General features: G+C 43.0%; 2 protein-coding genes across 4 annotated transcripts in view; one reads left to right on the top strand and one right to left on the bottom strand.

Moving 5' to 3' along the window:
- The window catches only part of LOC110528678 (deoxyribonuclease gamma), a 38,671-nt gene extending 31,443 nt beyond the window's left edge, over positions 1-7,228 (bottom strand). The window contains exon 1 of the mRNA XM_090242095.1: positions 7,122-7,228. The gene's annotated coding sequence lies outside the window, so the exon portion shown is untranslated. The remainder of the gene's footprint in view (positions 1-7,121) is intronic.
- The window catches only part of LOC110528677 (monoacylglycerol lipase ABHD6), a 44,567-nt gene continuing 26,213 nt past the window's right edge, over positions 7,136-25,489 (top strand). For 2 of the 3 annotated variants that reach the window (XR_016497465.1, XM_036984302.2), the window contains exons 1-2: positions 7,136-7,443; positions 11,797-11,935. Coding sequence is in view for 2 of the 3 variants with exons in the window: in XM_036984302.2 (XP_036840197.1) it covers positions 11,817-11,935 (119 nt within the window). In the remaining variant the exon portion in view is untranslated. Of the gene's footprint in view, positions 7,449-11,796; positions 11,936-25,489 lie in introns of all 3 variants that reach the window. The other variant, XM_036984303.2, reaches the window with a different exon arrangement.

The raw sequence follows: 25,489 nt of genomic DNA, 5'->3' as shown, positions 1-25,489 counted from the left end.
ATTATGGCAAGAAAAGCGCAAATATCAAAGAGAAACGACAGTCCATCATTGGACTAGCAACCGGAAGGTTTCAAGTTCAAGCCCCCGAGCTGACAAGGTACAAATCTGTCGTTCTGCCCCTGAACAGGCAGTTAACCCACTGTTCCTAGGCCGTCATTGAAAATAAGAATTTGTTCTTAACTGACTTGCCTGGTTAAATAAAGGTAAAATAAAAATAAAAATAAATTACCATAAGACATGAAGGTCAGTCAATACGGGAAAATTTTCAAGAATGTTGAAAGTTTCTATCAAGTGGAGTCGTAAAAACCATCAAGCGCTATGATGAAACTGGCTCTCATGAGGACCGCCACAGGAAATTAAGACCCAGAGTTACCTCTGTTGCAGAGGATAAGTTCATTAGAGTTAACTGCACCTAATATTGCAGCCCAAATAAATGCTTCACAACAGACGCATCTCAACATCAACTGTTGTGAGACTTTGTGAATCAGACCTTCATGGTCAAATTGCTGCAAAGTAACCACTACTTAAGGACACCAATAAGAAGAGACTTGCTTGGGACAAGAAACATGAGCAATGGACATTAGACCAGTGAAAATCTGTCCTTTGGTCTGATGAGTCCAAATGTGAAATGTTTGGTTCCAACAGCTGTGTCTTTGTGAGAGTAGGTGAACAGATGATCTCTGCATGTGTGGTTCCCACTGTGAAGCATGGAGGAGGAGGTGTGATGGTGTGGGAGTGCTTTGCCGGTGTCACTGTCAGTAATTTATTTAGAATTCAAGGCACACTTAACCAGCATTGCTACAACAGCACTCTGTAGCGATACGCCATCCCATCTGGTTTGCGCTTAGTGGGACTATAACTATTTTATCAACAGGACAATGACCCAAAACACACCTCCATGCTGTGTAAGGGCTATTTGACGAAGAAGGAGAGTGATGGTGTGCTGTATCAGATGACCTGGCCTCCACAATCACCCAACCTCAACCCAAATGAGATGGTTTGGGATGAGTTGGACTGCAGAGTGAAGGAAAAGCAGACCAAAAAGCAGAGTTGCAAAGAAAAAGCCATGTCTCAGTCTAGCCAATAAAAAGAAAAGATTAAGATGGGCAAAAGAACAGAGACACTGGACAGAGGAACTCTGCCTAGAAGACCAGCATCCCGGAGTCGCCTCTTCACTGTTGACGTTGAGACTGGTGTTTTGCAGGTACTATTTAATGAAGCTGGCAGTTGAGGACTTGTGAGGTGTCTGTTTCTCAAACTAGACAATCTAATGTACTTGTCCCCTTGCTCAGTTGTGCACCGGGGCCTCCCACTCCTCTTTCTATTCTGGTTCGAGTCAGTTTGCGCTGTTCTGTGAAGGGAGTAGTACACAGCATTGTACGAGATCTTCAGTTTCTTGGCAATTTCTCTCATGGAATAGCCTTCATTTGTCAGAACAAAAGTAGACGAAGAGCCCAGATCTCAATCCCATTGGTGCTGTGCGTGACAGCGAAGGCATCCTCCTAACTCATGTGGTACCCTTCCTGCAGGCTCATCCTAACATGACCCTCCAGCATGACAATGCCACCAGCCATACTGCTCGTTCTGTGAGTGATTTCCTGTAAGTCAGGAATGTCAGTGTTCTGCCATGGCCAGCGAAGAGCCCGGATCTCAATCCCATTGAGCACGTCTGGGACCTGTTGGATCAGAGGGTGAGGGCTAGGGCCATTCCCTCCAGAAATGTCCGGGAACATGCAGGTGCCTTGGTGGAAGAGTGGGGTAACATCTCACAGCAAGAACTGGCAAATCTGGTGCAGTCCATGAGGAGGAGATGCACTGCAGTACTTAATGCAGCTGGTGGCCACCCCAGATACTGACTGTTACTTTTGATTTTGACTCCTCCTTTGTTCAGGGACACATTATTCCATTTCTGTTAGTCACATGTCTGTGGAACGTGTTCAGTTTATGTCTCAGTTGTTGAATCTTATGTTCCTACAAATATTTACACATGTTAAGTTTGCTGAAAATAAACGCAGTTGACAGTGAGGACGTTTCTTTTTTTGCTGAGTTTATATATGTATATATTAGATAGATAGTTATATATACAGTGCCTTGCGGAAGTATTTGGCCCCCTTGAACTTTGCGACCTTTTGCCACATTTCAGGCTTCAAACATAAAGATATAAAACTGTATTTTTTTGTGAAGAATCAACAACAAGTGGGACACAATCATGAAGTGGAACGACATTTATTGGATATTTCAAACTTTTTTAACAAATCAAAAACTGAAAAATTGGGCGTGCAAAATTATTCAGCCCCCTTAAGTTAATACTTTGTAGCGCCACCTTTTGCTGCGATTACAGCTGTAAGTTGCTTGGGGTATGTCTCTATCAGTTTTGCACATCGAGAGACTGACATTTTTTCCCATTCCTCCTTGCAAAACAGCTCGAGCTCAGTGAGGTTGGATGGAGAGCATTTGTGAACAGCAGTTTTCAGTTCTTTCCACAGATTCTCGATTGGATTCAGGTCTGGACTTTGACTTGGCCATTCTAACACCTGGATATGTTTATTTTTTAACCATTCCATTGTAGATTTTGCTTTATGTTTTGGATCATTGTCTTGTTGGAAGACAAATCTCCGTCCCAGTCTCAGGTCTTTTGCAGACTCCATCAGGTTTTCTTCCAGAATGGTCCTGTATTTGGCTCCATCCATCTTCCCATCAATTTTAACCATCTTCCCTGTCCCTGCTGAAGAAAAGCAGGCCCAAACCATGGTGCTGCCACCACCATGTTTGACAGTGGGGATGGTGTGTTCAGCTGTGTTGCTTTTACGCCAAACATAACGTTTTGCATTGTTGCCAAAAAGTTAAATTTTGGTTTCATTTGACCAGAGCACCTTCTTCCACATGTTTGGTGTGTCTCCCAGGTGGCTTGTGGCAAACTTTAAACAACACTTTTTATGGATATCTTTAATAAATGGCTTTCTTCTTGCCACTCTTCCATAAAGGCCAGATTTGTGCAATATACGACTGATTGTTGTCCTATGGACAGAGTCTCCCACCTCAGCTGTAGATCTCTGCAGTTCATCCAGAGTGATCATGGGCCTCTTGGCTGCATCTCTGATCAGTCTTCTCCTTGTATGAGCTGAAAGTTTAGAGGGACGGCCAGGTCTTGGTAGATTTGCAGTGGTCTGATACTCCTTCCATTTCAATATTATCGCTTGCACAGTGCTCCTTGGGATGTTTAAAGCTTGGGAAATCTTTTTGTATCCAAATCCGGCTTTAAACTTCTTCACAACAGTATCTCGGACCTGCCTGGTGTGTTCCTTGTTCTTCATGATGCTCTCTGCGCTTTTAACGGACCTCTGAGACTATCACAGTGCAGGTGCATTTATACGGAGACTTGATTACACACAGGCGGATTGTATTTATCATCATTAGTCATTTAGGTCAACATTGGATCATTCAAAGATCCTCACTGAACTTCTGGAGAGAGTTTGCTGCACTGAAAGTAAAGGGGCTGAATAATTTTGCACGCCCAATTTTTCAGTTTTTGATTTGTTAAAAAAGTTTGAAATATCCAATAAATGTCGTTCCACTTCATGATTGTGTCCCACTTGTTGTTGATTCTTCACAAAAAAATAGTAGTTTTATATCTTTATGTTTGAAGCCTGAAATGTGGCAAAAGGTCGCAAAGTTCAAGGGGGCCGAATACTTTCGCAAGGCACTGTATTCCGGACTTCGACATTGCTCGTTCAGATATTTCTTTATTTTTACTTTATGGACTGTGTCTATATTGCTTTGGATTTGGTGTTACTGCACTGTTGGAGCTAGAAACACAAGCATTTCGCTGCACCTTACGATAACATCTGCAAATATGTGTACATGACCAATAAACTTTGATTTGATAAAAATGATTGGTGATGATCCTATAATTAGCCTAGTACCGCTCTCTGTGATCATTCCTAGCTCTGGCTCACTCAGTGTTCTAACACCTCCTCATTCTCTCTCTGTGATCATTCCTAACTCTGGCTCACTCAGTGTTCTAACACCACCTCATTCTCTCTCTGTGATCATTCAGTGTTCTAACACCACCTCATTCTCTCTCTGTGATCACTCAGTGTTCTAACACCACCTCATTCTCTCTCTGTGATCATTCAGTGTTCTAACACCACCTCATTCTCTCTCTGTGATCATTCAGTGTTCTAACACCACCTCATTCTCTCTCTGTGATCACTCAGTGTTCTAACACCACCTTATTCTCTCTCTGTGATCATTCCTATCTCTGGCTCACTCAGTGTTCTAGCACCACCTCATTCTCTCTCTGTGATCATTCCTATCTCTGGCTCACTCAGTGTTCTAACACCACCTCATTCTCTCTCTGTGATCATTCAGTGTTCTAACACCACCTCATTCTCTCTCTGTGAACACTCAGTGTTCTAACACCACCTTATTCTCTCTCTGTGATCATTCCTATCTCTGGCTCACTCAGTGTTCTAGCACCACCTCATTCTCTCTCTGTGATCATTCCTATCTCTGGCTCACTCAGTGTTCTAACACCACCTCATTCTCTCTCTGTGATCATTCAGTGTTCTAACACCACCTCATTCTCTCTCTGTGATCACTCAGTGTTCTAACACCACCTCATTCTCTCTCTGTGATCATTCAGTGTTCTAACACCACCTCATTCTCTCTCTGTGATCATTCAGTGTTCTAACACCACCTCATTCTCTCTCTGTGATCACTCAGTGTTCTAACACCACCTTATTCTCTCTCTGTGATCATTCCTATCTCTGGCTCACTCAGTGTTCTAGCACCACCTCATTCTCTCTCTGTGATCATTCCTATCTCTGGCTCACTCAGTGTTCTAACACCACCTCATTCTCTCTCTGTGATCATTCAGTGTTCTAACACCACCTCATTCTCTCTCTGTGAACACTCAGTGTTCTAACACCACCTTATTCTCTCTCTGTGATCATTCCTATCTCTGGCTCACTCAGTGTTCTAGCACCACCTCATTCTCTCTCTGTGATCATTCCTATCTCTGGCTCACTCAGTGTTCTAACACCACCTCATTCTCTCTCTGTGATCATTCAGTGTTCTAACACCACCTCATTCTCTCTCTGTGATCGCTCAGTGTTCTAACACCACCTCATTCTCTCTCTGTGATCACTCAGTGTTTTAACACCACCTCATTCTCTATACTCACTCACTAACCAAAGAGTGATGTTAAGGAAGTGAATGAAGGCTTGAGATCTACAGTATACAGTCGAAGTCGGAAGTTTACATACACCTTAGCCAAATACATTTAAACTCAGTTTTTCACAATTCCTGACATTTAATCCTAGTAAAAATATTCCCCTATTTTAGGTAAGTTAGGATCACCACTTTATTTTAAGAATGTGAAATGTCAGAATAATAGTAGAGAGAATGATTTATTTCAGATTTTTTTTTCTTTCATCACATTCCCAGTGGGTCAGAAGTTTACATACACTCAATTAGTATTTGGTAGCATGGCCTTTAAATTGTTTAACTTGGGTCAAACGTTTTGGGTAGCCTTCCACAAGCTTCCCACAATAAGTTGGGTGCATTTTGGTCCATTCCTCCTGACAGAGCTGGAGAAACGGAGTCAGGTTTGTAGGCCTCCTTACTCACACACGCTTTTTCAGTTCTGCCCACAAATCTTCTACAGGATTGAGGTCAGGGCTTTGTGATGGCCAGTCCAATACCTTGACTTTGTTGTCCTTAAGCCATTTTGCCACAACTTTGGAAGTATGCTTGGGGTCATTGTCCATTTGGAAGATCCATTTGTGACCAAGCTTTAACTTCCTGACTGATGTCTTGAGATGTTGCTTCAATATATCCACATAATTGTCCTCCCTCATGATGCCATCTTTTCTGTGATGTGCACCAGTCTCTCCTGCAGCAAAGCACCTCCACAACATGATGCTGCCACCCCTGGGCTTCACGGTTGGGATGGTGTTCTTCGGCTTGCAAGCATCCCCCTTTTGCCTCCAAACATAACGATGGTCATTATGGCCAAACAGTTATATTTTTGTTTCATCAGAGGACATTTCTCCAAAAAGTACAATCTTTGTCCCCATGTGTAGTTGCAAACCGTAGTCTGGCTTTTTCATGGCGGTTTTGGAGCAGTGGCTTCTTCCTTGCTGAGCGGCCTTTCAGGTTATGTTGATATAGGACTCGTTTTACTGTGGATATAGATACTTTTGTGCCTGTTTCCTCCAGCATCTTCACAAGGTCCTTTGCTGCTGTTCTGGGATAATTCCCACTTTTCACACCGAAGTACGTTCATCTCTAGGAGACAGAAAGCGTCTCCTTCCTGAGCGGTATGACGGCTGCGTGGTTCCATGGTGTTTATACTTGCATACTATTGTTTGTACAGATGAACGTGTTACCTTCAGGGATTTGGAAATTGCTCCCAAGGATGAACCAGACTTGTGGAGGTCTACAATGTTTTTTTCTAATGTCTTGGCTGATTCATTTTGATTTTCCCATGATGTCAAGCAAAGAGGCACTGAGTTTGAAGGTAGACCTTGAAATACATCCACAGGTACACCTCCAATTGACTCAAATTATGTCAATTAGCCTATCAGAAGCTTCTAAAGCCAATACATAATTTTCTGGAATTTTCCGAGATGTTTAAAGGCACAGTCAACTTAGTGTATGTAAACTTCTGACCCACTGGAATTGTGATATAGTGAATTATAAGTTAAATAATCTGTCTGTAAACAATTGTTGGAAAAATGACTTGTGTCATACACAAAGTAGATGTCCTAACTGACTTGCAAACTATAGTTTGTTAACAAGAAATTTGTGGAGTGGTTGAAAAATGAGTTTCAATGACTCCAACCTAAGTGTATGTAAACTTCCGACTTCAACTGTAAATGCATCAACACACAATGAAATACACTTTTTAGGTTGAAATGATAGGAAATATATCAATTATGACTTGAACATGAATATTAAAATATAAGTAGGTGCCTGGTATACTACATAATTTAAATAAACATTCACAAATACATTTCCCCCGTATTTAAATTGTATCTGTGTTTGAGACAGTGCATTAATGTCACTGGCTTTGGCTGTTCTCCCACGTTTCTGACGCTCTTCGTTCAAGCACTTACATAAATGTGGATCTGACTCCCTCTCTATTGGTCGAGCTTCCTTTTCATTGACTTGATGTCGGCAGTAATTTTATGTAATTTTTTTTGTTGCTTTTATCGTCCTTCCCTTTAAGATAGATGAAACGTTGTTACATATCACAGTGAACATTGCTTCATGACATCTCTAGGTGAAGAGTCAGTTGATAGAAATGTAGGCTTTCGGTGAAGATTACTCGGGTATTTTCATAGAAAGACTTTGATTGAGCAGGTTCGGCGGCAGGAAGAGAAGAGAGGGAGAGAGCGAGAGGAGTGTTTCATTGTAACAACCGAAGTCTAGCCTACAGTACGGTAACAGAACTGATTGTAGCCATTAATTGCATGCATTTAATACTGTGTAGCCAGATTATATGGCCGGCAAGGAAAAACTAGCCTATTCACCTGAAAGTTAACATTTTAAAGATGGCCGATTAGCTTACTCATAACCATATTAGTGAGTAAGGATATTAGTGAGATCTATTATGACGATCGTGGGTGTTTTTCTGGCTATTGGCTATTTTCCGGCACCTGATCTGATTGTTATGTGTGTCTGATCTGTAAAAAAAACAGGAAGTAACAATTATTTTGTTTCAGTAGTTTTTATTGGGAAATGGTGAGGCTGTGCATACGTAATAATTTCAGAAGTGTGTCCTGAAACATGAGTCGACAGTCCCTATGCAGAACAATGGACAGTTGACACCCCTAGGGGATTGGTTGAATACACTGCACAGCACAGTGTCCTGAATGGTGAATGACTGCAGTTTCCAATTAATGGTCTGCTCAGAGCTGACCCTTTTACATAACTAAACTCAAATGGCACTCTTACATAGTGTGTGTGTGTGTGTGTGTGTGTGTGTGTGTGTGGAAAATGACTAGGGTGGACTGTAATTTAGGTTCAGGACTGTTGCTGCCATCATGGACTGTATAAGCTAGGCTTAAAAAAACCAAAGTTTTTTACCTTTATTTAACTATGCAAGTCAGTTAAGAACAAATTCATATTTTCAATGACAGCCTAGGAACAGTGGGTTAACTGCCTGTTCAGGGGCAGAACGACAGATTTGTACTTTGTCAGCTCGGGGGTTTGAACTTGCAACCTTCCGGTTACTAGTCCAACACTCTAACGACTAGGCTACCCTGCCGCCCCAGGGAAGCTAGGTTCAGAACTGTTGCTGCCACCATGGACCGTAAGCTAGGTTCAGGACTGTTGCTGCCACCATGGATCGTGAGCTAGGTTCAGGACTGTTACTGCCACCATGGACTGTAAGCTATGTTCAGAACTGTTGCTGCCACCATGGACTGTAAGCTAGGTTCAGAACTGTTGCAGCCACCATGGACTGTAAACTAGGTTCAGGACTGTTGCTGCCACCATGGACTGTAAGCTAGGTTCAGGACTGTTGCTGCCACCATGGACTGTATGCTAGGTTCAGGACTGTTGCTGCCACCATGGACTGTAAGCTAGATTCAGAACTGTTGCTGCCACCATGGACTGTGAGCTAGGTTCAGGACTGTAAGCTAGGTTCAGGACTGTTGCTGCCACCATGGACTGTAAGCTAGGTTCAGGACTGTAAGCTAGGTTCAGGACTGTAAGCTAGGTTCAGGACTGTTGCTGCCACCATGGACTGTAAGCTAGGTTCAGGACTGTTGCTGCCACCATGGACTGTAAGCTAGGTTCAGGACTGTTGCTGCCACCATGGACTGTAAGCGAGGTTCAGGACTGTTGCTGCCACCATGGACTGTAAGCTAGATTCAGAACTGTTGCTGCCACCATGGACTGTGAGCTAGGTTCAGGACTGTAAGCTAGGTTCAGGACTGTTGCTGCCACCATGGACTGTAAGCTAGGTTCAGGACTGTAAGCTAGGTTCAGGACTGTAAGCCAGGTTCAGGACTGTTGCTGCCACCATGGACTGTAAGCTAGGTTCAGGACTGTAAGCTAGGTTCAGGACTGTAAGCTAGGTTCAGAACTGTTGCTGCCACCATGGACTGTAAGCTAGGTTCAGGACTGTAAACTAGGTTCAGAACTGTAAGCTAGGTTCAGGACTGTTGCTGCCACCATGGACTGTAAGCTAGGTTCAGGACTGTAAGCTAGGTTCAGGACTGTTGCAGCCACCATGGACTGTAAGCTAGGTTCAGAACTGTTGCTGCCACCATGGACTGTAAGCGAGGTTCAGGACTGTTGCTGCCACCATGGACTGTAAGCTAGGTTCAGGACTGTTGCTGCCACCATGGACTGTAAGCTAGGTTCAGGACTGTTGCTGCCACCATGGGCTGTAAGCTAGATTCAGAACTGTTGCTGCCACCATGGACTGTAAGCTAGGTTCAGGACTGTAAGCTAGGTTCAGGACTGTTGCTGCCACCATGGACTGTAAGCTAGGTTCAGGACTGTTGCTGCCACCATGGACTGTAAGCTAGGTTCAGGACTGTTGCTGCCACCATGGACTGTAAGCTAGGTTCAGGACTGTTGCTGCCACCATGGGCTGTAAGCTAGGTTCAGAACTGTTGCTGTCACCATGGACTGTAAGCTAGGTTCAGGACTGTTGCTGCCACCATGGACTGTAAGCTAGATTCAGAACTGTTGCTGCCACCATGGACTGTAAGCTAGGTTCAGGACTGTAAGCTAGGTTCAGGACTGTTGCTGCCACCATGGACTGTAAGCTAGGTTCAGGACTGTTGCTGCCACCATGGACTGTAAGCTAGGTTCAGGACTGTTGCTGCCACCATGGACTGTAAGCTAGGTTCAGGACTGTTGCTGCCACCATGGACTGTAAGCTAGGTTCAGAACTGTTGCTGCCACCATGGACTGTAAGCTAGGTTCAGGACTGTTGCTGCCACCATGGACTGTAGGCTAGATTCAGAACTGTTGCTGCCACCATGGACTGTAAGCTAGGTTCAGGACTGTAAGCTAGGTTCAGGACTGTTGCTGCCACCATGGACTGTAAGCTAGGTTCAGGACTGTTGCTGCCACCATGGACTGTAAGCTAGGTTCAGAACTGTTGCTGCCACCATGGACTGTAAACTAGGTTCAGGACTGTTGCTGCCACCATGGATCGTAAGATAGGTTCAGGACTGTTGCTGCCACCGTGGACTGTAAGCTAGGTTCAGGACTGTTGCTGCTACCTTGGACTGTAAGCTAGGTTCAGGACTGTTGCTGCCACCATGGACTGTAAGCTAAGTTCAGGACTGTTGCTGCCACCATGGACTGTAAGCAAGGTGCAGGACTGTTGCTGCCATCATGGACTGTGAGCTAGGTTCAGAACTGTTGATGCCAACATGGACTGTAAGCTAGGTTCAGGACTGTTGCTGCCACTTAACTGGCTCTTGTTACAGGTGTTAATATGTTTAACAGGCGCATGTTGCAGGTGTTGATATGTTTAACTGGCTCATGTTGCAGGTGTTAACCTTTCTAGCACAGGCGGAACCCCTCAACAACATTCTGCTGAAAAGGCAGTGCGCGAAATTCAAAAATATTTTTTTTAAATATGTAACTTTCACATGTTAACAAGTCCAGCCAAAGATAGTAGTCACAAAAAGCAGAAATATAGATCAAATCAATCACTAACCTTTGATGATCTTCATCAGATGACACTCATAGGACATCATGTTACACAATACATGTATGTTTTGTTCGATAATGTGCATATTTATATCCAAAAATCTCAGTTTACATTGACGCGTTACGTGCAATAATGTTTTGATTCCAAAACATCCGGGGGAATACTCAAAATAAACATTGATAAAAGATACTAGTGTTATTCACAGAATTAAAGATAGACTTCTAATTAATGCAACCGCTGTGTCAGATTTCAAAAAAGCATAATCTGAGAACGGCGCTCAGAACCCAAAACAGCCAGAGGAATATCCGCCATTTTAGAATCAACAAAGTTAGAAACAACACCATAAATATTCACTTACCTTTGATGATCTTCATCAGAAGGCACTCCCATTAATCCCAGTTCGACAATAAATGACTGATTTGTTCCATAAAGTTCCATAATTTATGTCCAAATAGCCACTTGTTGTTAGCGTGTTCAGCCCAGTAATCCATCTTCATGAGGCGCGAGCATTTCATCCAAACAAAAACTCTAATAGTTCCGTTACAGTCCTTTAGAAACATGTCAAACGATCTATGGAATCAATCATTAGGATGTTTTTAACATAAAACATCAATAATGTTCCAACCGGAGAATTCCTTTGTCTTCAGAAAGGCACTGGAACGAGAGGTAACTCTGTCGGGAGCGCACGTCATGAGACCAAGGCTCTCTGCCAGACCACTGACCACAGAATCCTCATTCAAGTTTCAAAAGACGGTTGACATCTAGTGGAAGCCCTAGGAAGTGCAACCTCATCCATATCTCAATGTGTATTTGGTAGGCCAAGCTTTGAAAAACTACAAACCTCAGATGTCTTCGTGGTTGGATTTTTCTCAGGTTTTCGCCTGCCATATGAGTTTTGTTATACACTGACATCATTCAAACAGTTTTAGAAACTTCAGTGTTTTCTATCCAATAATAATATGCATATATTAGCATCTGGGACAGAGTAGGGGGCAGTTCACTCTGGGCACGCTATTCATCCAAAAGTGAAAATGCTGCCCCCTATCCCAAAAAGGTTAATTTGTTTAACTGGCTCATGTTGCAGGTGTTAATAACTGTGTTGTTTGCAGGGAACTGCAGCGCTACAGCCATGGATGTAGACGTGGTGAACATGTTTGTCCTGGCGGGAGGAACTCTAGTCATCCCTATCCTGGCCTTCTTTGCCTCATTCTACATGTGGCCTGCTGCTATCATCCATGTCTACAACTGGTAAGAACTGCACTAAGGGAGTGAAAATGGTTGGCCGGCCCTTTAGCTAAATCTATATTACCTAAACCCTCTAAAAAAAATAAACAAGTGACCCCTATACCCAAAATGAAACAAAGTGGATAGCAGAGATATGCCACAGTGGCTATGCCATTTAGAAACTGTTCTTCATCCTGTAAGCATTACATGGCAACGCAGGAATTTTGATAAAGCACAGGGTTGCGGGCGAGAAGGTTGTGGGTTGTGAGAAGGTTGTGGGTTTGCAGACCACCGTGGACAAGAGTAGGGGTGGAAAGATATAATTTACATTATAAGCATTGCATCGGAATCTAAACTCAGCAAAAAAAGAAACGTCCTCACTGTCAACTGTCAACTGTAAACATGTGTAAATATTTGTATGAACATACGATTCAACAACTGAGACATAAACTGAACAAGTTCCACAGACATGTGACTGACAGAAATTGAATAATGTGTCCCTGAACAAAGGGGGAGTCAAAATCAAAAGTAACAGTCGGTATCTGGTGTGGCCACTAGCTGCATTAATTACTGCAGTGCATCTCCTCATGGACTGCACCAGATTTGCCAGTTCTTCCCGTGAAATGTTACCTCAGGTTCCCGGACATTTCTGGAGGGAATGGCCCTAGCCCTCACCCTCCGATCCAACAGGTCCCAGACATTTCTGGAGGGACTGGCCCTAGGCCTCACCCTCTGATCCAACAGGTCCCAGACATTTCTGTGGGGGAATGGCCCTAGCCCTCACCCTCTGATCCAACAGGTCCCAGACGTGCTCAATGGGATTGAGATCCGGGCTCTCGCTGGCCATGGCAGAACACTGACATTCCCATCTTGCAGGAAATCACACACAGAACGAGCAGTATGGCTGGTGGCATTGTCATGCTGGAGGGTCATGCCAGGATGAGCCTGCAGGAAGGGTACCACATGAGGGAGGAGGACGTCTTCCCTGTCACGCACAGTGTTGAGACTGCCTGCAATGACAACAAGCTCAGTCCGATGATGCTGTGACACACTGCGCCAGACCATGACGGACCCTCCACCACCAAATCGATCCCGCTCCAGAGTACAGGCCTCGGTGTAACGCTCATTCCTTCGATGATAATCGCAAATCCAACCATCACCCCTGGTGAGACAAAACCGCGACTCATCAGTGAGAGCACTTTTTTCCAGTCTTGTCAGTCCAGCGATGGGTTTGTGCCCATAGACAGTGATGTCTGGTGAGGACCTACCTTACAACAGGCCTACAAGCCCTCAGTCCAGCCTCTCTCAGCCTATTGCGGACAGTCTGAGCACTGATGGAGGGATTGTGTGTTCCTGGTGTAACTTCCTGGTCTCTCTGTTGTGCTGTCTTAGGCGTCTCACAGTACGGACATTGCAATTTATTGCCTTGGCCACGTTTTCAGTCCTCATGCCTCCTTGCAGCATGCCAAGGGCACGATCACAGAGATGAGCAGGGACCATGGGCATCTTTCTTTTGGTGTTTTTCAGAGTCAGCAGAAAGGTTTCTCTAGTGTCCAAAGTTTTCATAACGTTAATTGCCAACCGTTTGTAAGCTGTTATTGTCTTAATGACCGTTCCACAGGTGCATGTTCATTAATTGTTTATGGTTCATTGAACAAGCATGGGAACCAGTGTTTTTAACCCTTTACAATGAAGATCTGTGGAGTTATTTGGATTTTTACGAATTATCTTTGAAAGACGGGGTCCTGAAAAAGGGCCGTTTCTTTTTTTTTTGGCTGAGTTTATCATCGTATTTGCAGGTCAGAGAAAAAAATCGCATTTCTGTCATGCAATTCTACGTCATTTTACATATTCGCTGATTTTTTGTTTTTTTTTAACACTGCACAAATTACAGGCTAAGAATGGAGTGAGAAAGAGGACTATGTGTTCATTTGATCATAATTCTCCAATGCCAAAACAGTGTGTCTTATATTTGCCATGAAACTGTCCCTGTTTGCAAATGATTAAATCTGAGACGTCATTAGGAATCTCATGGTACGTTCAGAAGTTAGTTTTACCTTTCCACCCCAGACAGAGCACTGCTGTCTACTCTTCTTCTGTGGTTTAACCCAACGAGTCAAGGTCACAAGTGTTTCCCTAAAAGCTGTCTGGGTTTAAACATCTTCTATTGTACAGAAAGTGAATAGCTTAATCAATTAATAGTGATAGTAATAGATGGATTTTTTTTTTGTCTCCTCAACTATAGAAAGTTGTACCTCCTGAATGTCAAAGAAACGAAACAATTATATCCCTAAATGCTTTGGAGTCACCTCTTTCCCAAACAGTTAGTTTGTATCATAAAGCGTTGCGAACCAAACCGCTGTCATAGACTTTAATTAATCAGAATTATTCTCTTAGAAATCTTAAGCTAACGAGTGGTAGGCCTGTCTTTACTAAAGGAAGGCCTATGGAACATAGGCCTTCATAGGCCTGTCATACCCACTCCATTCCAGTCCTGGTTTTAACTTAACAGCCCTTCACTGGCACGGAGGTAGGCTATTTAAAGAGTGCATGGTGGATGGAGGAATTGACCTACAAATCTATTGATATAGCAGCCTGTAGCCTAATTTCCTCTGTCAAACAGGCCTTGCTCTTATTTCCTAAATGGGAAGAAATAGGCTCCAACACAAAGTCATCTTGTTGTTAGTAATTAAAATGAAGATGTTGAAATCGGTTATGCCTACTGGAATGCGTCTTTCAGCTCCATGAGCTGTCCATTTCTGATTGATTGTGACCGTGACTGCTGCTCAAGTTTCAGCATCACAGTGTAAGTTAGCAGAATCTGGCTTATTGTGAGGCCAATAACTCTGATAAATACATCACGGGCAAGAAACACAATATTCTATGATAGTAGTAGCAAGCTATCAAAGTTGACCTCCGGTCCTCCTTCTCACCTTCGCTCTTCTGCTCGAACCGAACAGACCGTATAGGCTAGAGTGCATTTTATAGAGGAGGCCTAATAAGATGAACATAACGAATAAGCATTTGACTCTCCTCCTGAACCGCCTCTGTAGGCCTACACAGCACAGCCATTGGTTAGTTAGAGAGCACACAACAACGTTTTTGATCAGCAAGAGCAGAGCAGGCCGGGGCTCAGGGTTGGAATATCCATTGCGGTGTGTAATGCAGCCTAGGGCAGCCGCCACACCGGCAGTCACTAGTCATGAAGGTAGTCAAATTCCACATGTAGTCACGGTAATTAGTCTTCTCTAAGCTCTGATGCTGCTGATTGTCATTAGTAGCCTACCAAACTTGTTATCTGCCTGGTACTCAGCACTCTATTGTCCCTCTAACCACTCTGACATCAATGCAAATGTAATGGAAAATCGAATCAAACACTTCATGAGAGCTCATGTTGCGCAACATTTCTATAGGCTATGCAATTGCGTGAGAAAACAGAGTGATGGCCTCTATTAAAAAGAGGAGGATCCCATCAGCTTTCTATAGACTTGGTCTTTCCTAATATTAAGCACATTGCTTCTCTTTACAACAGGAGTATAGCCTACCTGGCTGGCATGAAAATGAATCTCGGGAAAAGCGTCCTCTATTCGCTATGTAAGTTCATAGATTACATGTTTTTCCGCTGTCCCTGTTTCGAGACACATATCATTTAGTATATGTAAAGACAAGATTAAATCAAGAATAGTTTGATGGGTGACTATTAGCTTATCACTTGTGAATTATATACTATCACTTGTAAATGATGCCCAGCATCATTCACAGGTGTGACTTTTTCGAATCATAGTCGCACACCTCATGTAGCCTACCCCATAGGCCTATATGTTTTAATAAGGTTAGTATCACACCTCATGTAGCCTACCCCATAGGCCTATATGTTTTAATAAGGTTAGTATCACACCTCATGTAGCCTAGCCCATAGGCCTATATGTTTTAATAAGGTTAGTATCACAACTAAAGTGGCCAAATAACTTTATTTAAATTAAGGACATCAATCCATTTTACAAGGGGTGTAGAGCCTAACTGGGATACATAAGCAGAGTGAGAGTTTGGGGAAGATCATTTTCACCATAAAAATGCCCCTTTTATAATAAAAGCATTACCTGCATAATCACATTTGCGGTTACTTTTGATAATGGTGTTTTCCGCTAATGGAACATTTGTGCTTATAGTCTAATACCATGTGCGCATTGCTGCGCTTGTAATGTGAGGAATGGATTATTTTAGGGTGCATTACGACCACAACGGGGATGCCGCTGTGAAATTCGAGGCATTATCAAGTGAATGAGAGACTGATGAAGTGTGTACAGCCTGCACAAAAAAACAAAGCAGAGCTTTTCAAGCGACTTTTTTCAAATCACCATTAGTCTCGTCATGCAGCCTTACAATGTATTATACATCTAAACATATATCCCAACGTTTGTATCTCAACTAAAGTTATATTAATTACTCTAAATTAAGCATCTAGGAGGACCTGTTTCTTTGTTGACCTCTCAACACAGAATAGCCGTGTGACACTCCCACAAATCGGTTGGGGAAAATATATTTTCTATTTTAATTCAGCTTTTTTCAATTGTATTCTTCATACTATAAAATAATGCCACGGAATTCTAAGCTAGATCGAGTGTGCTAAATGAACTAGTGTAGCCCACAGCCATTTGGCATAGCCACATCAGGACCTGATCTGATAAGGACAACTCAGAGGATGCTATTCTGTTCTTCTGAAATAGACTACATTTTCTTCATATCATGTTTCTTTAGACCTGTCTAAAATAAATAATGGACTTATTGTGATGGTGTAGGTAGAATATATTACATGGATTTATTGTGATGGTGTAGACTATATTACATGGATTTATTGTGATGGTGTAGACTATATTACATGGATTTATTGTGATGGTGTAGACTATATTACATGGATTTATTGTGACGGTGTAGGTAGACTATATTACATGGATTTATTGTGATGGTGTAGACTATATTACATGGATTTATTGTGATGGTGTAGGTAGACTATATTACATGGATTTATTGTGACGGTGTAGGTAGACTATATTACATGGATTTATTGTGATGGTGTAGGTAGACTATATTACATGGATTTATTGTGACGGTGTAGGTAGACTATATTACATGGATTTATTGTGACGGTGTAGGTAGACTATATTACATGGATTTATTGTGACGGTGTAGGTAGACTATATTACATGGATTTATTGTGATGGTGTAGACTATATTACATGGATTTATTGTGATGGTGTAGACTATATTACATGGATTTATTGTGATGGTGTAGTCTATATTACATGGATTTATTGTGATGGTGTAGACTATATTACATGGATTTATTGTGATGGTGTAGACTATATTACATGGATTTATTGTGACGGTGTAGGTAGACTATATTACATGGATTTATTGTGATGGTGTAGACTATATTACATGGATTTATTGTGACGGTGTAGGTAGACTATATTACATGGATTTATTGTGACGGTGTAGGTAGACTATATTACATGGATTTATTGTGATGGTGTAGACTATATTACATGGATTTATTGTGACGATGTAGGTAGACTATATTACATGGATTTATTGTGATGGTGTAGTCTATATTACATGGATTTATTGTGATGGTGTAGACTATATTACATGGATTTATTGTGATGGTGTAGACTATATTACATGGATTTATTGTGACGGTGTAGGTAGACTATATTACATGGATTTATTGTGATGGTGTAGACTATATTACATGGATTTATTGTGACGGTGTAGGTAGACTATATTACATGGATTTATTGTGATGGTGTAGACTATATTACATGGATTTATTGTGATGGTGTAGGTAGACTATATTACATGGATTTATTGTGATGGTGTAGGTAGACTATATTACATGGATTTATTGTGATGGTGTAGGTAGACTATATTACATGGATTTATTGTGATGGTGTAGACTATATTACATGGATTAATTAGAATATAGATGTCTGCATCAGTGGCTTGTAGGCTGCGTGTGGAAGCCAGGAGATGCTGAATGCGTTTGTTAATTAACGGTCAATTTCCGTGAGACCCAACCGTTATTCGCAGTACAAGGCTGACGAAATGTCATGACCGCCACCGCCCTAATGCAGCCTGGTTTTACACCATCTCAGCAGCTATCTTCAAATATAACTTTGCTCTGTGCTTCTCTCAGCGTGTACTTCGTAGCCCGAGACCACACTAAATATCCTATAGGCGTACTTGATATTGCGCGCCCAGTGGAGAATCAGAGATGAGGGGTGGCATCGGGGATATATAGACTAATAAGCAACTAATTCGGCAGCGTAGCCTAGTGGTTAGAGTGTAGGGGGGGCAGGTAGCCTAGTGGTTAGAGCATTGGACTAGTCACCGAAAGGTTGCAAGTTCAAACCCCCGAGCTGACAAGGTACAAATCTGTCGTTCTGCCCCTGAACAAGGCAGTTAACCCACTGTTCCTAGGCCGTCATTGAAAATAAGAATTTGTTCTTAACTGACTTGCCTAGGTAAAGGTCAAATAAATTCTAAAACACTGAGAAATATTTACATTTCATCAATTACAAACGACATAACCCTCCCCTCGGACGAGATTAACAAAATACTAAACTGTCCCCTTGACTGAAATTAAAAAACGTTTATGACCCTCCCCCATTTTCCAGCTACCCATTATGTACATGTGGATCCATCCCTAACATTCTGATTCTGTACACAACGACCGTTGTCTATTCTTCCTATTTTAGTTGTTGTTATAGCACTGTACCCAGGGGGGTGGAATTAGGGGCGGGGGAGGACAGATTTCCCCAAAGTGAAGTCATTTCGACGTTGGTGGAATTGTATGTGTTTGTTACATAGAATTTGTTGATTTTTACACTGGGGAGTTACCATAGTGATTTGTTTCCTATTTCTACCCTTGACAACACTCAACCATTACCTTTGCCTCATTTCTAATCTAGTGGAGTAAAAGCCACCCAGAGCATGGAGCAACACAGTATTATCTGAAGGCAATACAAAGGAGTACAGATGCCGTATCTTAATTTGATCCTCCTTGTAGAAATGCAAGATTGTTCTGTGTTCGAGGTTTTAAAAGGTGGCAGGTGCTTTGGGCCAGTAACCGAAAGGTTGCTGGATCGAATCCCCAATCTGTTGTTCTGCCCCTGAACAAGGCAGTTAATCCACTGTTCCCCGGAAGGCCGTCACTGTAAATAATAATTTGTTCTTAACTGACTTGCCTAGTTAAATAAAGGTTAAATTCAAAATAATAATCTTAAAGTTTGTAATTTCCACTTATACATTTCTGACTTGATTTGACCTAACGAAAAATGTATCAACTCCTACAAAAATGTCCATTCATTATAATTCACATTTCCTGTTGCTGCAGGATTATTTTCCTGTTTTGTAAAAATGGGTCAAATTAAGTTAGGGCATCTGTTCAGTAGAATTACCTTCTGCAACCTGACCTGTGGACTGACTAGATAGAACAGAGTGGCCCCACTAGCTGTCCTGTCCGTCATGATCTCGTCACTAAGGCTGCTGTGGGGACTTGGCTGTGGCTGGGAGTGTTGTGTTGAATCACTCATCCAAGGTCAATAGTACAGTCTTAGATGAACATTGTTCACACATAAACCACACACACACAGACACACACACACACATTTTCCTAAGTCAGTCTATCCCGGGGGAAGCAGAGTCACCAGAGCTATTTTCATATTGCAGTAGCTTAGTGGGCAGCGGTCAAACTCAACTGTCTTTCTGTGTTGTGTCCTCCTCTGTAAGGAGAGAGAGAAAGAAAGAGGTAGCAGGGTTTGGGGGGCTGGGGACTATTTATTACCAAGGTTTAATCTGCAAAGCCTTTCAAAGTCAGAGTAGCTTTGAGTAGATCACATATGATCAGATTTAATCTTATGGGTTCACTCCATTACCCTGGACCATTACGTGATGGTTTCACTCCATTACCCTGGACCATTACGTGATGGTTTCACTCCATTACCCTGGACCATTACGTGATGGTTTCACTCCATTACCCTGGACCATTACGTGATGGTTTCACTCCATTACCCTGGACCATTATGTGATGGTTTCACTCCATTACCCTGGACCATTACGTGATGGTTTCACTCCATTACCCTGGACCATTGCGTGATGGTTTCACGCCATTACCCTGGACCATTGCGTGATGGTTTCACTCCATTACCCTGGACCATTGCGTGATGGTTCCACTCCATTACCCTGGACCATTGCGTGATGGTTTCACTCCATTACCCTGGACCATTGCGTGATGGTTTCACTCCATTACCCTGGACCATTGCGTGATGGTTCCACTCCATTACCATGGACCATTGCGTGATGGTTTCACGCCATTACCCTGGACCATTGCGTGATGGTTTCACTCCATTACCCTGGACCATTACGTGATGGTTTCACTCCATTACCCTGGACCATTACGTGATGGTTTCACTCATTACCCTGGACCATTGCGTGATGGTTTCACTGCATTACCCTGGACCATTGCGTGATGGTTTCACTCCATTACCCTGGACCATTGCGTGATGGTTTCACTCCATTACCCTGGACCATTACGTGATGGTTTCACTCCATTACCCTGGACCATTACGTGATGGTTTCACATACTCAGTCTGCTTTCACATTGAAGAGGCCCTAATTCAGTTGTGTCCTCTGCTGCTGTCCACAGCCAAGACATATCTCCTAGGCACTCTTCTTCTCCTTTGTCAATCAAGTTCACTTCATGTCCATTCTTTGAGAGTGATGTCTGGGGCGCAGACCTGCTGACTCATGCTTTTCAGCAGAGCCCTTCTTCTTTCAGGCTCTTTCCAAATGTCCACTTTGAACTCCTTATAACGGCCCACTCCCCAGGAATACTCGACAAGCCCTTTATGTCCATTGTTGGGGGGGGTTACTCGACAAGCCCTATATGTCCATTGTTGGGGGGGTTACTCGACAAGCCCTTTATGTCCATTGTTGGGGGGGGGGGGGGGGGGGGGGGTTACTCGACAAGCCCTTTATGTCCATTGTTGGGGGGGGGGGAATACTCGACAAGCCCTTTATGTCCATTGTAGGGGGGGGGGGGGGGGATACTCGACAAGCCCTTTATGTCCATTGTTGGGGGGGGGGGGATACTCGACAAGCCCTTTATGTCCATTGTTGGGGGGGGTTACTCGACAAGCCCTTTATGTCCATTGTTGGGGGGGGGGTTACTCGACAAGCCCTTTATGTCCATTGTTGGGGGGGTTACTCGACAAGCCCTTTATGTCCATTGTTGGGGGGGGTTACTCGACAAGCCCTTTATGTCCATTGTTGGGGGGGTTACTCGACAAGCCCTTTATGTCCATTGTTGGGGGGGTTACTCGACAAGCCCTTTATGTCCATTGTTGGGGGGGTTACTCGACAAGCCCTTTATGTCCATTGTTGGGGGGGGGGGGTTACTCGACAAGCCCTTTATGTCCATTGTTGGGGGGGGGGGCTACTCGACAAGCCCTTTATGTCCATTGTAGGGGGGGGGGGGGATACTCGACAAGCCCTTTATGTCCATTGTTGGGGGGGGGGGGGGGGGGATACTCGACAAGCCCTTTATGTCCATTGTTGGGGGGGGGGGGATACTCGACAAGCCCTTTATGTCCATTGTTGGGGGGGGGGGATACTCGACAAGCCCTTTATGCCCATTGTTGGGGGGGGGGGGGTACTCGACAAGCCCTTTATGTCCATTGTTGGGGGGGGGATACTCGACAAGCCCTTTATGTCCATTGTTGGGGGGGGGGGGGGATACTCGACAAGCCCTTTATGTCCATTGTTGGGGGGGGGGGATACTCGACAAGCCCTTTATGTCCATTGTTGGGGGGGGTACTCGACAAGCCCTTTATGTCCATTGTTGGGGGGGGGGGGGGGGTACTCGACATGCCCTTTATGTCCATTGTTGGGGGGGGGGGGTTACTCGACAAGCTCTTTTTCCCTACTGCACGTACTATAGTTTGTTTTCCTGTTGCTGCCTTTCTGTTAGTTTTCCTGTTACTGCCTTTCTGTTAGTTTTCCTGTTGCTGCCTTTCTGTTAGTTTTCCTGTTGCTGCCTTTCTGTTAGTTTTCCTGTTGCTGCCTTTCTGTTAGTTTTCCTGTTGCTGCCTTTCTGTTAGTTTTCCTGTTGCTGCCTTTCTGTTAGTTTTCCTGTTGCTGCCTTTCTGTTAGTTTTCCTGTTGCTGCCTTTCTGTTAGTTTTCCTGTTACAGCCTTTCTGTTAGTTTTCCTGTTAGTTTTCCTGTTACAGCCTTTCTGTTAGTTTTCCTGTTACAGCCTTTCTGTTAGTTTTCCTGTTAGTTTTCCTGTTGCTGCCTTTCTGTTAGTTTTCCTGTTAGTTTTCCTGTTACTGCCTTTCTGTTAGTTTTCCTGTTAGTTTTCCTGTTGCTGCCTTTCTGTTAGTTTTCCTGTTACTGCCTTTCTGTTAGTTTTCCTGTTACTGCCTTTCTGTTAGTTTTCCTGTTAGTTTTCCTGTTACTGCCTTTCTGTTAGTTTTCCTGTTAGTTTTCCTGTTACTGCCTTTCTGTTAGTTTTCCTGTTACTGCCTTTCTGTTAGTTTTCCTGTTGCTGCCTTTCTGTTAGTTTTCCTGTTAGTTTTCCTGTTACTGCCTTTGTTAGTTTTCCTGTTGCTGCCTTTCTGTTAGTTTTCCTGTTACAGCCTTTCTGATAGTTTTCCTGTTAGTTTTCATGTTGCTGCCTTTCAGTTAGTTTTCCTGTTGCTGCCTTTCTGTTAGTTTTCCTGTTGCTGCCTTTCTGTTAGTTTTCCTGTTGCTGCCTTTCTGTTAGTTTTCCTGTTGCTGCCTTTCTGTTAGTTTTCCTGTTGCTGCCTTTCTGTTAGTTTTCCTGTTGCTGCCTTTCTGTTAGTTTTCCTGTTGCTGCCTTTCTGTTAGTTTTCCTGTTGCTGCCTTTCTGTTAGTTTTCCTGTTGCTGCCTTTCTGTTAGTTTTCCTGTTACTGCCTTTCTGTTAGTTTTCCTGTTTCAGCCTTTCTGTTAGTTTTCCTGTTACAGCCTTTCTGTTAGTTTTCCTGTTACAGCCTTTCTGTTAGTTTTCCTGTTAGTTTTCCTGTTGCTGCCTTTCTGTTAGTTTTCCTGTTACAGCCTTTCTGTTAGTTTTCCTGTTGCTGCCTGTCTGTTAGCTTTCCTGTTAGTTTTCCTGTTACTGCCTTTCTGTTAGTTTTCCTGTTGCTGCCTTTCTGTTAGTTTTCCTGTTACTTCCTTTCTGTTAGTTTTCCTGTTGCTGCCTTTCTGTTAGTTTTCCTGTTACAGCCTTTCTGTTAGTTTTCCTGTTGCTGCCTTTCTGTTAGTTTTCCTGTTGCTGCCTTTCTGTTAGTTTTCCTGTTGCTGCCTTTCTGTTAGTTTTCCTGTTGCTGCCTTTCTGTTAGTTTTCCTGTTAGTTTTCCTGTTGCTGCCTTTCTGTTAGTTTTCCTGTTAGTTCTCCTGTTGCTGCCTTTCTGTTAGTTTTCCTGTTAGTTTTCCTGTTACAGCCTTTCTGTTAGTTTTCCTGTTGCTGCCTTTCTGTTAGTTTTCCTGTTGCTGCCTTTCTGTTAGTTTTCCTGTTGCTGCCTTTCTGTTAGTTCTCCTGTTACAGCCTTTCTGTTAGTTTTCCTGTTAGTTTTCCTGTTGCTGCCTTTCTGTTAGTTTTCCTGTTGCTGCCTTTCTGTTAGTTCTCCTGTTACAGCCTTTCTGTTAGTTTTCCTGTTAGTTTTCCTGTTACAGTCTTTCTGTTAGTTTTCCTGTTTCAGCCTTTCTGTTAGTTTTCCTGTTAGTTTTCCTGTTGCTGCCTTTCTGTTAGTTTTCCTGTTAGTTCTCCTGTTGCTGCCTTTCTGTTAGTTTTCCTGTTAGTTTTCCTGTTACAGCCTTTCTGTTAGTTTTCCTGTTGCTGCCTTTCTGTTAGTTTTCCTGTTGCTGCCTTTCTGTTAGTTTTCCTGTTGCTGCCTTTCTGTTAGTTTTCCTGTTACAGCCTTTCTGTTAGTTTTCCTGTTAGTTTTCCTGTTACTGCCTTTCTGTTAGTTTTCCTGTTAGTTTTCCTGTTAGTTTTCCTGTTACTGCCTTTCTGTTAGTTTTCCTGTTGCTGCCTTTCTGTTAGTTTTCCTGTTAGTTTTCCTGTTGCTGCCTTTCTGTTAGTTTTCCTGTTACTGCCTTTCTGTTAGTTTTCCTGTTACTGCCTTTCTGTTAGTTTTCCTGTTACTGCCTTTCTGTTAGTTTTCCTGTTACAGCCTTTCTGTTAGTTTTCCTGTTAGTTTTCCTGTTGCTGCCTTTCTGTTAGTTTTCCTGTTAGTTTTCCTGTTGCTGCCTTTCTGTTAGTTTTCCTGTTAGTTTTCCTGTTGCTGCCTTTCTGTTAGTTTTCCTGTTGCTGCCTTTCTGTTAGTTTTCCTGTTGCTGCCTTTCTGTTAGTTTTCCTGTTGCTGCCTTTCTGTTAGTTTTCCTGTTACTGCCTTTCTGTTAGTTTTCCTGTTACAGCCTTTCTGTTAGTTTTCCTGTTGCTGCCTTTCTGTTAGTTTTCCTGTTGCTGCCTTTCTGTTAGTTTTTCTGTTACTACCTTTCTGTTAGTTTTCCTGTTGCTGCCTTTCTGTTAGTTTTCCTGTTGCTGCCTTTCTGTTAGTTTTCCTGTTGCTGCCTTTCTGTTAGTTTTCCTGTTGCTGCCTTTCTGTTAGTTTTCCTGTTGCTGCCTTTCTGTTAGTTTTCCTGTTGCTGCCTCTCTGTTAGTTTTCCTGTTGCTGCCTTTCTGTTAGTTTTCCTGTTGCTGCCTTTCTGTTAGTTTTCCTGTTGCTGCCTTTCTGTTAGTTTTCCTGTTGCTGCCTCTCTGTTAGTTTTCCTGTTGCTGCCTTTCTGTTAGTTTTCCTGTTGCTGCCTTTCTGTTAGTTTTCCTGTTGCTGCCTTTCTGTTAGTTTTCCTGTTGCTGCCTCTCTGTTAGTTTTCCTGTTGCTGCCTCTCTGTTAGTCTTCCTGTTGCTGCCTTTCTGTTAGTTTTCCTGTTGCTATCTTTCTGTTAGTTTTCCTGTTGCTGCCTTTCTGTTAGTTTTCCTGTTGCTGCCTTTCTGTTAGTTTTCCTGTTGCTGCCTTTCTGTTAGTTTTCCTGTTGCTGCCTTTCTGTTAGTTTTCCTGTTGCTGCCTTTCTGTTAGTTTTCCTGTTGCTGCCTTTCTGTTAGTTTTCCTGTTGCTGCCTCTGTTAGTTTTCCTGTTGCTGCCTCTCTGTTAGTTTTCCTGTTGCTGCCTTTCTGTTATTTTTCCTGTTGCTGCCTTTCTGTTAGTTTTCCTGTTGCTGCCTTTCTGTTAGTTTTCCTGTTGCTGCCTTTCTGTTAGTTTTCCTGTTGCTGCCTTTCTGTTAGTTTTCCTGTTGCTGCCTTTCTGTTAGTTTTCCTGTTGCTGCCTTTCTGTTAGTTTTCCTGTTGCTGCCTCTCTGTTAGTTTTCCTGTTGCTGCCTCTCTGTTAGTTTTCCTGTTGCTGCCTCTCTGTTAGTTTTCCTGTTGCTGCCTTTCTGTTAGTTTTCCTGTTGCTGCCTTTCTGTTAGTTTTCCTGTTGCTGCCTTTCTGTTAGTT

Source organism: Oncorhynchus mykiss, chromosome 7 (assembly GCF_057628025.1).
Source record: "Oncorhynchus mykiss isolate SJ-2025 chromosome 7, ASM5762802v1, whole genome shotgun sequence".
Lineage (NCBI taxonomy): Eukaryota > Metazoa > Chordata > Actinopteri > Salmoniformes > Salmonidae > Oncorhynchus > Oncorhynchus mykiss.
The sequence above is the reverse complement of the archived record's forward strand: the minus strand, read 5'-3'. Positions and strand labels throughout refer to the sequence as shown.